The 10,783-nt window shown below is 46.8% G+C and overlaps 2 protein-coding genes and 1 long non-coding RNA gene across 3 annotated transcripts in view; 1 reads left to right on the top strand and 2 right to left on the bottom strand.

Annotated features, from left to right (window-relative positions):
- Positions 1–3,668, top strand: part of LOC123079891 (uncharacterized) — a 25,373-nt gene extending 21,705 nt beyond the window's left edge. Inside the window, exons 7-11 of the mRNA XM_044502716.1 lie at positions 189–325; positions 893–1,580; positions 1,834–1,946; positions 2,645–2,900; positions 3,007–3,668. Of these exons, the coding sequence (XP_044358651.1) occupies positions 189–325; positions 893–1,580; positions 1,834–1,946; positions 2,645–2,900; positions 3,007–3,327 (1,515 nt within the window). The 3' untranslated portion in view covers positions 3,328–3,668. The remainder of the gene's footprint in view (positions 1–188; positions 326–892; positions 1,581–1,833; positions 1,947–2,644; positions 2,901–3,006) is intronic.
- Positions 3,669–5,382: 1,714 nt separating this feature from the next.
- Positions 5,383–7,680, bottom strand: LOC123075049 (subtilisin-like protease SBT3). The gene is made up of 3 exons (XM_044497736.1): positions 6,738–7,680; positions 5,735–6,656; positions 5,383–5,566 (listed from the first exon to the last, which is right to left on the bottom strand). The coding sequence occupies exons 1-3, from the start codon at positions 7,678–7,680 to the stop codon at positions 5,383–5,385; spliced, it is 2,049 nt and encodes a 682-aa protein (XP_044353671.1).
- Positions 7,681–8,983: 1,303 nt separating this feature from the next.
- LOC123075048 (uncharacterized) lies at positions 8,984–10,783 on the bottom strand. Its single transcript, XR_006436087.1, has 2 exons — positions 10,694–10,783; positions 8,984–9,390 (listed from the first exon to the last, which is right to left on the bottom strand). It is a non-coding gene; the product is annotated as an uncharacterized lncRNA (long non-coding RNA).

The following is a 10,783-nucleotide window of genomic DNA, read 5'->3' as shown; positions in this document are numbered from 1 at the left end:
CGGCTATATATATAGTTCATATATAAGAAGAAGAAGAAGAAGAAGAAGAAGAAAGGCAAAGTTTTTTCAGTCATGGCATTCATGTTTCTTTGTCCTGCGTAACAAATCTACTGAATGCCATTTTGAAACTTCACAAACTATGATTGACCTTTGGCCTGACGACTTCACTTTTGCATTGATATTGGCAGGCCATTGGACTGGCAGGTATGAAGAAACCATTGAGGCTTGACCTTACAGATCATAATTCAAAGATTGAAAAAGCAAAGGTTGGACCATTTGGGTCCAGGTTATTTGACTCTGCTGTATCTGTTTCATCTGGTTCAGTGTAAGTATGACCGATAACTCCCTAGGATGTCCATTTCCTGTGTGCACATGTTTTTTCACTGCTATCTGCAATTTGATAGGAGAACACCCAGGTCGTTGATTACTGCCAGGTTGTTTGGGTGCAAGCATAACAGTACATAATATTAGCTATTTAACCTGCCTGACCATTCCTAGTGTTCATAAGTTGTAAAATGTGTATGTATGGCAAACATGTTACATGTAATTCGTTAATCCAGTGAGAAGCACCACATTACTCGGGAGGTCCTATTACTAGTTTCCATGACTCAATGCATTATTTGTTAGCATTTCCCTAGGAGAGCAATCATCTTAAGCACTTCACTTGCATCTACTCCCTCCGTTCCAAAATAGATGACCCAATTTTGTACTAACTTTGTATTAAAGTTAGTATAAAGTTGAGTCATCTATTTTGGAACGGAGGGAATATCATATATGGCTTTATGGCTGCACACTTGTACTGTAGACATAGAAGCATATCGTCCGTGCTATTTGATCTTAGTCATAAAACACAGCTACAGTGATCTCATGCTAACTCATTAATTGTTTACAGGTCAAATGAGTGGACATTAGAGTTTGTTGATTTTGGTGGAGAGATGAGACGAGATGTATGGCTTGCGTTCATCAATGAAATTATTTCTGTTTATAAGTTCATTCGTGAATATGGACCAAGCGATGATGATCCAACCATTCATCATGTATATGGTGCCCGCAGAGGCAAGAAAAGAGCTGTTAGTAGTGCAACAAACAGTATTGCAAGGCTTCAGTCTCTGCAATTCATACGTAGATTACACGAGGACCCAGCTAAGTTAGTACAGTTCTCCTACCTATCAGGTGCACCTTTTGGTGATGTTGTTCTTCAGACCCTAGCAGTGAGGTTCTGGGGTGGGTCACTGATTACAAACTCGAAAGTGGCAAATGAAAGATCACTTCAAAGGCATAAACATTCAGAAGGCTCATCTAGTGGTCGCTCACAGGTTTTCGACATAGACGGTAGTGTGTACTTAGGCAAGTGGATGACGTCTCCAAGCTGGGCATCAAGCCATTCAGTCAGTTTTTGGAGAGGCTCTTCAGTCAAGCATGGTGTAATATTAAGTAAATCCTTAGTTGTAGCTGATAAAAATCTTGTAGAGAAGGCGATGGTTATCTGTAAAGAAAAGAGCAAAGTAGTTGACAAGACACATGCTACGATTGTTGCTGCTACGGTTGAAGGTATTCCAAGCAATATTGACCTCTTCAAGGTAAAATGGTTTCTCCAGTCAAGCTACTTACTATGATATATCTAGTAGATATGTTATATGTGGTTGCCTAGTACGTAGGTCCAATTCTATGCTTATTTTCAAAATCGGATTCCTTCTTTCCTCAAATATAGTGGACAAATAGCGTGTTAATTTTCATTGAGAAAGCAAGCTCTGCATCCTGGCCAGCAAATCCATGTCTCAGTATATGTTTATCATGGTAAATCATTGTAACACCTCTTATTTTCTGGGTCAGGAACTTGTACTTCCCTTCGCAATAATGGCTCAAAAATTCAAGAAACTTCAACGCTGGGAGAATCCCCGTTCAACCATTTGTTTTCTACTGTTAGTTTATACCGTTATTTTCAGGTAAGCCAGTTTGCTCTAATGAGTTGAATTTTGAGTTACTGAGGATTTTGTGTGTGCCTTTGGAAGAGGTCAGGAGAGGTCTGTGGTAGGAGATGATTTTCCTGGTCAAGCAGTGATCACATTTTACATTTTGTTGTCAGAGCTGGTTTAAATTGTAGTCCTAGGAGATAGGGATGCAAAAGAATGCACAACAAAGCACTTTTATACAGTAAGGCGAATTGCAAAATATTTTACCAGTTTACCGTATTGGCATACTATAGGATGATACCGTGACAAAGTTGCATATCATCTTTGCATAATTGTTCGATTATGGGGTTCTACTCCCTCCGTTCCTAAATAACTATCAAAAGGTCATATACTTAGGAACGGAGGGAGTAGAAGGTAATAGATGGTCCTTTCATTTCAATATCTTTAAAGAATTTTGTGCTAGTTGGCACATTGTCCTATAGACAATTTTCGAAGTACACCACTGCAGGTGGAACTAGATTTCAGGCAATTGGATATTTAGATTTATATGGTTCAAAATCTAGTCCAAAGAATTAGCATGGCATGCTCACGAGTCATGCCGTACCATTTTCTGGTTCCTTTGCCTGTTTGTTATTTATTTTTCCAACTATATGGATCGTTGACATCCAATATTATATAACTAGGCACATAGGCATTGTTGTAACATCCGAGGCTTTTATTATGATTTGTAGGAACATGCTCTTTTATATATTTCCGTTTACCTTGATGGCGATGGCCCTTTCCATGCTTGCCCTGAAAGGGCTGAGAGAACAAGGCCGGCTGGGTAGATCTTTTGGCAAAGTGACAATAAGGGATCAACCACCTTCCAACACAATCCAGAAGATCGTAGCTCTCAAAGAGGCAATGGCCTCGGTCGAAAATTCTCTGCAGCACCTCAATGTCTCTCTTCTGAAGATGCGCACAATCTTTTTAGCAGGCCAACCTGAGGTACGCTCGAATAAGTTTTATTAGTGCTCAAGTAATATTGACCAAAAGGCAAGTAAAAACCAGCTCATAGGTATGTTGATATAAGTGTCCTTGATCTGTTTGACAGGTTACAACTCAGGTTGCTCTCATTCTTCTAGCATCCTCTGCTGTTCTTCTCGTGGTTCCTTTCAGATACATTCTTGCCGTCTCTACCCTTGATCTCTTCACAAGGGAGCTAGAGTTCCGGAGAGAAATGGTGGCGGCGTTCATAAGCTTTGTGAAGGAACGGTGGGAGTCAATACACGCTGCCCCTGTGATCGTGCTGCCATACGAGGGCGACGATAACAGCAACAAGACGCTCCCTGCAAAAGCTTCCAGGCAGACTGAATCGAAAGACGTGCAAGACCAACGGAGTGACATCTATGTGAATGGAATCCGCCCTTCATGATACTTGTAAGTGTGGGGAGTTGTGTTGTAATGTACAGTTGTAGAATGTACATAACAGTTGGGATGTCCAATTAGGTATATAGCTCACACCGAATGCATGGATTTATTTTGTGCTCTTGTAATATCATCTCTTGGTTTGGGCTTGCTAGAAGATGGCTGGGATAAGGATTTCATATTTCCTCGAGGGGCTAGGAGTTCGTACAATAGAACATGAGGAAACATAAGAGAAGGCAGCTCTGGTGAGTACCATGTAGGGTTTTGTCTAAATAGTTTTTGGATTTCCTGTTCTGTAAAACAAAGGTGGGTCACAACAATAAAAATTAGGACTATTGTTACATGAAATTTCAGCTAGCGGCAAGGTTGCATGAAAATTTCTTCTATATACTGTTCGAGGGGGGTATAGATTATTCTCCGCACTTTACTAGGGGTTTGATGATTTGCCCCATGGTTATCTCAATGATGGGCAGGGAACAGAGTAACCGTCCTATAGAACATCGTACTGTGCTAAATCGGGATATCTATGAGAAGTGAACACAAATCACAATACTCCACATATCAAAATGATAACGTATTTGCCTCATGGTTATTCCGACAAAGATTTGAGAGTATCTTCGAACGCCACTAGAAAGGGAAGAACCAACGCGAGCATCAAATCAAGAGAGTTTTTATAGTATTTAGTTGATCTAACGGTTAATATGGATCGGTAAAATTTAAACTCTAGGATATATTGGTAATTCTACATAAAGATAGATTTGTCTTTTTCTATTTAATAAATCCTAATTGATCTAACTAATTAGTTATTCTCATCCCATCCACGCCGACCCATTCTTCCGCTACTCCCGACACCATGCCGCCGCAAAATCTTCATGCCGGCGGCGGACCTCCGACCGGAGCCACTGCAGCCAAGTGCTTGCATAATAAAGCGACACGAAATAGAATCTAGTTTCCTATGATGCGTGGTGCGGCTTGCCACTTTGATTTTCAGTTGATCAGTAGCTTTGGGAAGGCGGCGGACAGTATGATGGCGAGCAAGGCGGCGCGTGCGTGCCAGGCGGACTACGTGTTCGTGTGCTAGGGGAGCGACGCCTCGGTGCACTCCGTGAACCCCCTTGGGTGGAGCCATTAGCGGGTGAGTCTGCCGCCCACATCGTCGCTGCTCCCTTGGGCTACCGAAGTGGCTCTACGGGAGAGCCACCGCGGCGACGAGGTCTTGCCGGCGTGGTTGAAACACAACACGCTGCCCCCCCGTGCTCGTAGGTCAGGAGCATCGGGCACCTCCCGTCGAGGCGGCTGGTCGTCCCGGAGGCGCTCGCAGGCAAGGGCATAGGTCAGCTCCCGTCAAGGTGGCTCGTTGTCCCGAGCCGTCCGGCAGGAACTCGTCGGAGTAGCAGAAGTGAGACGAGGAGATCGGCGTTGGAGGAGAACCTGCTGTACCCGCGTTCCCATCCCATCTTCGATCCCACCCGTGCGGAGCTCTGCCCGTCACCGCCTCTCGAGGAACTGACGAAGGCCGTCGTGTCGTGCCATGATGAATCCGATGAAACCTGCTACGACGGCGTCTCCAGGCACCCGTTCAGCGGTTCAGCCTCGTCGGCTTCTGCCTGACGACCGAGCTCATGGAGTTTGCCGGCGAGATGGAGGCCCTTCTTGGCCGGCTAGACATTGGCAACGGCAACGAGCGGGAACAGTTTTGCATGGAAGCATTGTGCCTTATCGAGAGGATGGACGTAGAAGGCGGGCAAGCGTGCGGCCTCTAGCCGGTGCCCGAGGTGTCCGGCGATATGATTGACATTGACTTCGACTGCGGCTCACCTTAGATGACAACGGACGAGAACGCGGGAAGCAGCGGTGCCAGCGCCGACGTTCAGTTCGTACCACTAGGAGACCTGCTTGTGTGAACCTGCCTGATTGATTGATAAAAAGTTAACTACCTAAAATGCCCTTAACTACTCAATATACTACCAGAAATCTACCGTAGTATTGCCTCATCTGGACCCTCCAATCACATAAAATGAACGGTCCAAATATATTTGATGCACCGTAAAAGGTCTCTCAATCAAAGGATAACGTAGGGTGTCCTCACGCGGTACTTGCCGCTGGTGTCGGTCCACACCACGGCCCCGTAGGCGGCCTTGCCTCCGGGAGTAGGCGCGGTGAGCTTGATGTCTACCTCGAACGAGAGCTTCTGCCCTGCCCCGCTGAACTCCAGCGTCGCCGGCGTCACGGCCACGGCCACGTTGCTCGGCGAAACCCATGAGGCGTGGTACGTCGCCGGACCTAATCCGACGCTGGTCACCGTCCTGCTGAACCGCATCTCCCCGCTGGTGGCGTTGAAGCCGAAGCTCGCCACGAACGACGGGTAGTTCACGTCGTTGGACGAGAAGGAGCAGTTATACGCCGTCGACGACCTCGTGATCGCCGCGATCTGGGCGTTGGTATAGTTCGCGGAGCAGAGCAGCTCGACGAAGTCCTTGGGCCCGGCGTCGTACACCAGCCCCGGGTCCATGGCCGAGTTGGGGCTGACTTGGCCGGAACCCATGGCCAGCGGGCTCGCCGTGGTGCCGTTGTCGTTGCCGTCGAAGCCGGCGCCGGCGTCGGTGATCGGGTGGAACGTGTTGTCGTTGGTGGTCGCGGTGGTCATTATCGCCGACTTGATCATGGCAGGGCTCCAGTCCGGGTGCGCCGCCCGCAATAATGCTGCCACGCCGCTGGCGTGCGGGCACGCCATGGACGTCCCGGACGCCACCAGGAAGTCGCTGCCCAGCGAGGTCTGGCCGATCAGCCCCAGTGGAGATACGGGCGCCCACGACGCGAGTATTCTGTCCCCCGGCGCTAGTATGTCCGGCTTGAGCACGCCGGGGTAACTCTGGGACGGGCCTCGAGAAGAGTACACGGCGACCACCGGCGCCGGCCGCGTGCCGAGGATCGTCTGCTGGAACTTCATTGTCGCCGTTGGGGTCATGGTGGAGTTGATGTAGCTCAGCAGCGCCGGTGCGTCTTTCGAGCTGATGAAAATGGCTGGGAGCGGCATGGTGTCATCAAAAGTCTTGACGTCCGTGATGAAGATGGCACCGGCGACGCCGGCCTCGTTCGCGGTGTTCAGCTGCTCAGTGGCATACCCGGTGTCACGACACACGACTATGCTCTTCGTTACGTTTGCCATTGACGCCGACGAGTTGCACGCCGAGATGGTGTCGTCGTACACCAGCTTCGTGCCCACCACCCAAGCGTTCGCCGGATAGTTCGTCAAGCCTGTTATGGTGGTTAGCGTCGCGTTGCCATATGACACGGTGCCAGAGAACATTATCCGGTCCACCGTGCCAGCCGCGACTGTGAGCAGCCATGGGATGCCATTGTGCAAACTGCCGGGGCGTGGGCCGTCGTTACCCGCCGAAGCCGACACGAGGATACCGTGCTCCATTGCGGCGAAAGCAGCTATGGCCACCGGGTCCTCGTACAGCGGCACGCCGTCGAAACCCATTGAGATGGAGATGACATCAACGCCGTCCGCGATGGCCGCGTCCATGCCGGCTAGCACGTCAGACGCATACCGGCCCTCATGCCAGATGACCTTGTACATGGCAACATGAGCACGCGGGGCAACTCCACGGGCCGTGCCGAGCCCGTACCCGAAGAAGGACGCGCCCGGCACGGGGCTTCCCCCGGCTGTCGACGATGTGTGCGTGCCGTGGCCTATGGTGTCGCGCGTGGAGTTCATGCTGATCTTGATGCCGGGGTTCGCGGCGACCAAACCCCTGTTGAAGTAGCGCGCTCCGATGAGCTTCCGGTTGCACAGGGAGGCGGGGAACGCCACACCCGGCTCGCACGTGCCGCGCCACCGGGACGGCACGGGGGACATGCCGGCGTCGTTGAAGCTCGCGCTCTCCGGCCACACTCCGGTGTCGATCATGCCGATAATGACGTCCTCGCCGAGCTTGGCTGCAGGCCACAGCCCACCGAACGGGCTGAGGTGGAGGAACTCCGTGGAGTGGGTGGTGTCGTGAGTGATGTCAGAGCGGCGGTCCGGGTAGGCCGAGACGAAGCCTGGCGCGCGGCTCAGGGCTCGGAGCTCGGAGGCCGAGAGGGTGGCCGCGAAGCCGTGGAGCGCATCGTCATAGGTGTAGACGAGCCGCGGCTGGTCGCCGCTAGCAGCTCCCGGTGAGTCGACTGCTGCTGCTGCTAGAGACGCTAGCACGGTGGAGTACCACTCACGGTGGTTGGAGAGCGCTTGCGGCATGGCGGACTTGTCCATGTGGACGATGTACGACGTCCGCTGATCGGCGGCAACCGGAGTAAGGAAGAGAGAGCAGAAGAGGAGCCATGAGCTACTCACTAGGAGTAGAAGCGATGCCATGTTGACGACCGAATAGTTCTAACTTCTTAGCACGGGAGTCCATTTATATACGTGGCGGTGCATTGCATTCATCGGAATCGACGCACCAAGTACTTGGTTGTCCTTCTTCCATTGTTTTGTACGAGGGTACACATCGAAGGAATCGTTTTCTTTCGTCCTAAAACCATCGACGGCAGCGGTAGTCGGTGTGTCGCAGGAGGAACCGAGGTCATAAAATCCCAAAAAATAAATAGGACAGTGTGAATTTTTTTACACTTTAGCTACATGTCAGCTCAGTTTTAACTTTTGGATCAGTCGATTTTTTAACCGTTGATTGCGGCTTCAAGATGTGTGCTACTTGCTTTTTTTCCTGTTGTGTGTGCTTTATTGGGCTGGACGTTTTTTATTGACGCCTATCTTGGGTCAGTAAATTTCTTGTTGGGCTGAAGTCTTACGTGTTTTCTTATTAGGTTATTTGTGTGCGTTTTTGCTTCTGTTTTTTGTCGGTTTTTATGGGTATATTTTGGATGTTGGGTGAATATAAAATATATACACACGTAGTAATTTATAATATGTGTATAAAGTGTAATTTTGTGAAAAACGCACTATTATGTGCTTATTTCTTACATACTACTAAAATAGTGAAGTTTCATTATAATTGTATTTTCTGTGAAAATTCCACTACCATATGCACATTCTTGCATATTATTGAAAGCACAATTTCTTGTACATATTGTGTGTAAATTTTGTTATTGTTTGATTAATTTATAATTCCTTATTCTTAAAGGGTAATATCAATGCAACTAATTAATTCTTACTTAGAAAACTTCATTATTTTGATTTTGTTTTAGTAGTTATTTCATATTTTTCTGAAGAGTAATACCAAAACCACTAATTCATTTTTTCTTACAAAACTTCATTATTTAGTTTTTGATTTAGTATTTGTTTCATTTTCTTTTTTTAATGGTAATACCAATGTCACTAATTCATTCCTTCTTAGTAAACTTTCTTTTTTGTGAGAATTCTACTATTATATACTTAATCTTGCATATTATAAAAAATGCAATCTTTGCATAAATTATGTGCAAATTTCTTATTTTTTTGTTTCCTTTCTTCTTAAGGCTTCGTTCGGTTGTTGGGGTTTCCTTCCCTGTGAGGAACCAACCTCTGCAGGGATTGGGTGAATCCGCTCATGTCACCCAATCCCTGCCAACACCTTCCCCACAAATCCCTTCGTCTTAAATTCTGTTCGGTTACTCCCTCCCATAAGCAACACTTCTCACTACAAAATGCAGTGAAACTATAAGACACTAGCTCAACACAGTAGCAGCTAACTAAACTGTCAAATCTAGCTCATCACAGTAGCAGTTAACAATAGCATCAGATCATACAATATATATGCGTTGTTTCATCAAGCAAAAACACAGGCTGGATTTAGAGTTCATCAATCACACCAGATTCGACTGATCAACGGAAGAGTCGTGGCTGACTTATCTGCTTGCGCACTTGCTAGCAGCCGCCACAACGACACCAAACGCTCATGCTTCATCAGATTTTAAGTCGAAGACGACCCCACGGTGTCAAGTTAGAGCGCAGCGCCTCAATCACTGTCCTATCGGCGTCCAAAAGTGGTTTCTAGCAAAACTTGAGAGGACGTGTCCGTTCATTGTTGGTGATGTCGGCCATGAATTCCTCCACAAACATGGCCACTTATACATGAGCTCTTCATTCCTGCATAGATACAGCATTAAAGATTGCTAGCAGTACATCATAAGTATAATTGCAATGAATAATTTAGACATCAGCACAAGTAAACATGGTAAATAAGCATGTCATGGACTTCTCACATAAAAGAAAGAACCGTTGATCTGCAGTAAGTTAGATGAAAGAAAGTAACTGGAAGTTGAAAGAATGCAACGGTAACCTATTTTCTCTCCTTGTTAGCTTAGAAATTGTTCTTTTTATCTTTCATTTCTCTTGGTCAATGCTAAGAAGAAAAATGAATTTTTGAACAACTAGCTAAGCAATGCAAAGCGAGAATAATAGTGCAATCTGGGCACAATCATTGATACTCTGAATCACATGGCAAAAATATAGGGTATACATAACATTTTTTAGATTTGAAAAGTCTTGTTATCGAGCTCTGGAACTTTACCAAAAAGGCCTATTGTCTAATGATATTGGTTGCTGGATATGATAAAGAAACTGCGAACCAGAGCAAGAAGAACCCAAGAAACTGAGGACCGGAGCATGAAGAAAAATAAAAATTGAGGAGCACGAAACAGAGGAAGAGCTCATCGAGTGGTAACGGCGCCGCCCTCGATGAAGTCATGCTGCAAGACGAGGTGGCAGCCCCGTCTTAGGGGCGTTTGAGGAAAATAAATAAATAAATAGACAGAACTGAAAAATCTGAATACAAGTCTTGTTCATTAGTTGCTTGTCCAAGGAACCCACCCATCTATCAGTCTAATAATATGTGTAAATATGTCTAGTATCTTCCCAATAATTTATAGAGTTCAAAGACACCCTTATTTTGATACGAACAATACTTGATGTTCAAGTGAAGCAAATAATCTCTCCTGTAAAATAGTTCAAATCAAAGCTTGAACAAGAAAAAGAAAGGTTGAATCTTTTGGTGCATGCACATTGGCCTATTCAATCAGTTCATACCCCTAATTCCTCTAAAAAAAAGGAAAACAGACACTAAACAGCTGGTTGAGCATGCAACAGACAGTGACTAATCGAGCAACATGGAGCAATGCCCCTGGGAACCCATGACTAACCCAATTCGCCTGAGAAAAACACACAGCTCATTCAATTTTTTTTAACAGTCAGCTCCTTCAATTAGACATGTCAAGGACATCAAAGGTAGCATCACAGATACCACAGCAACCAACTCAAAGCACAACTGCTTTTGCATCATCGAAGGAAGTCAAAAATCACCCCGTATCACCAATTTTCTCAAATCAAGAATCTATGAACCCTAGGAATAAAGGGGATGAGAAGGGGGTCAAGAAGAGGAGGAAGGGCTTACTAGCCCACCGTCGTGGGAGAGTGATGCCGGCGATGGGTTGCTCCAGTCGCCACAGCTCCCGCCGCAGCTGCTTCCCGTCGCCGCCGAGCT

Source organism: Triticum aestivum, chromosome 3D, assembly GCF_018294505.1.
Source record: "Triticum aestivum cultivar Chinese Spring chromosome 3D, IWGSC CS RefSeq v2.1, whole genome shotgun sequence".
Taxonomy (NCBI): domain Eukaryota; kingdom Viridiplantae; phylum Streptophyta; class Magnoliopsida; order Poales; family Poaceae; genus Triticum; species Triticum aestivum.
Note: the sequence above shows the minus strand (reverse complement) of the source record. Positions and strands in the feature narration are given on the sequence as shown.

Bases quoted from the DNA above. Each gene is read 5' to 3' on its own strand.
- LOC123075049 (XM_044497736.1), bottom strand. From the start codon at position 7,680: ATGGCATCGCTTCTACTCCTAGTGAGTAGCTCATGGCTCCTCTTCTGC. The intron at 6,657-6,737 runs GTATCCTCGTGT...GGCTGCTCACAG, and splicing joins TTTCGCCGCAATGGAGCACG to TCGCGGCTGGCACGGTGGAC. The intron at 5,567-5,734 runs GTCGTCGACGGC...GGTTTCGCCGAG, and splicing joins CAGATCGCGGCGATCACGAG to CAACGTGGCCGTGGCCGTGA.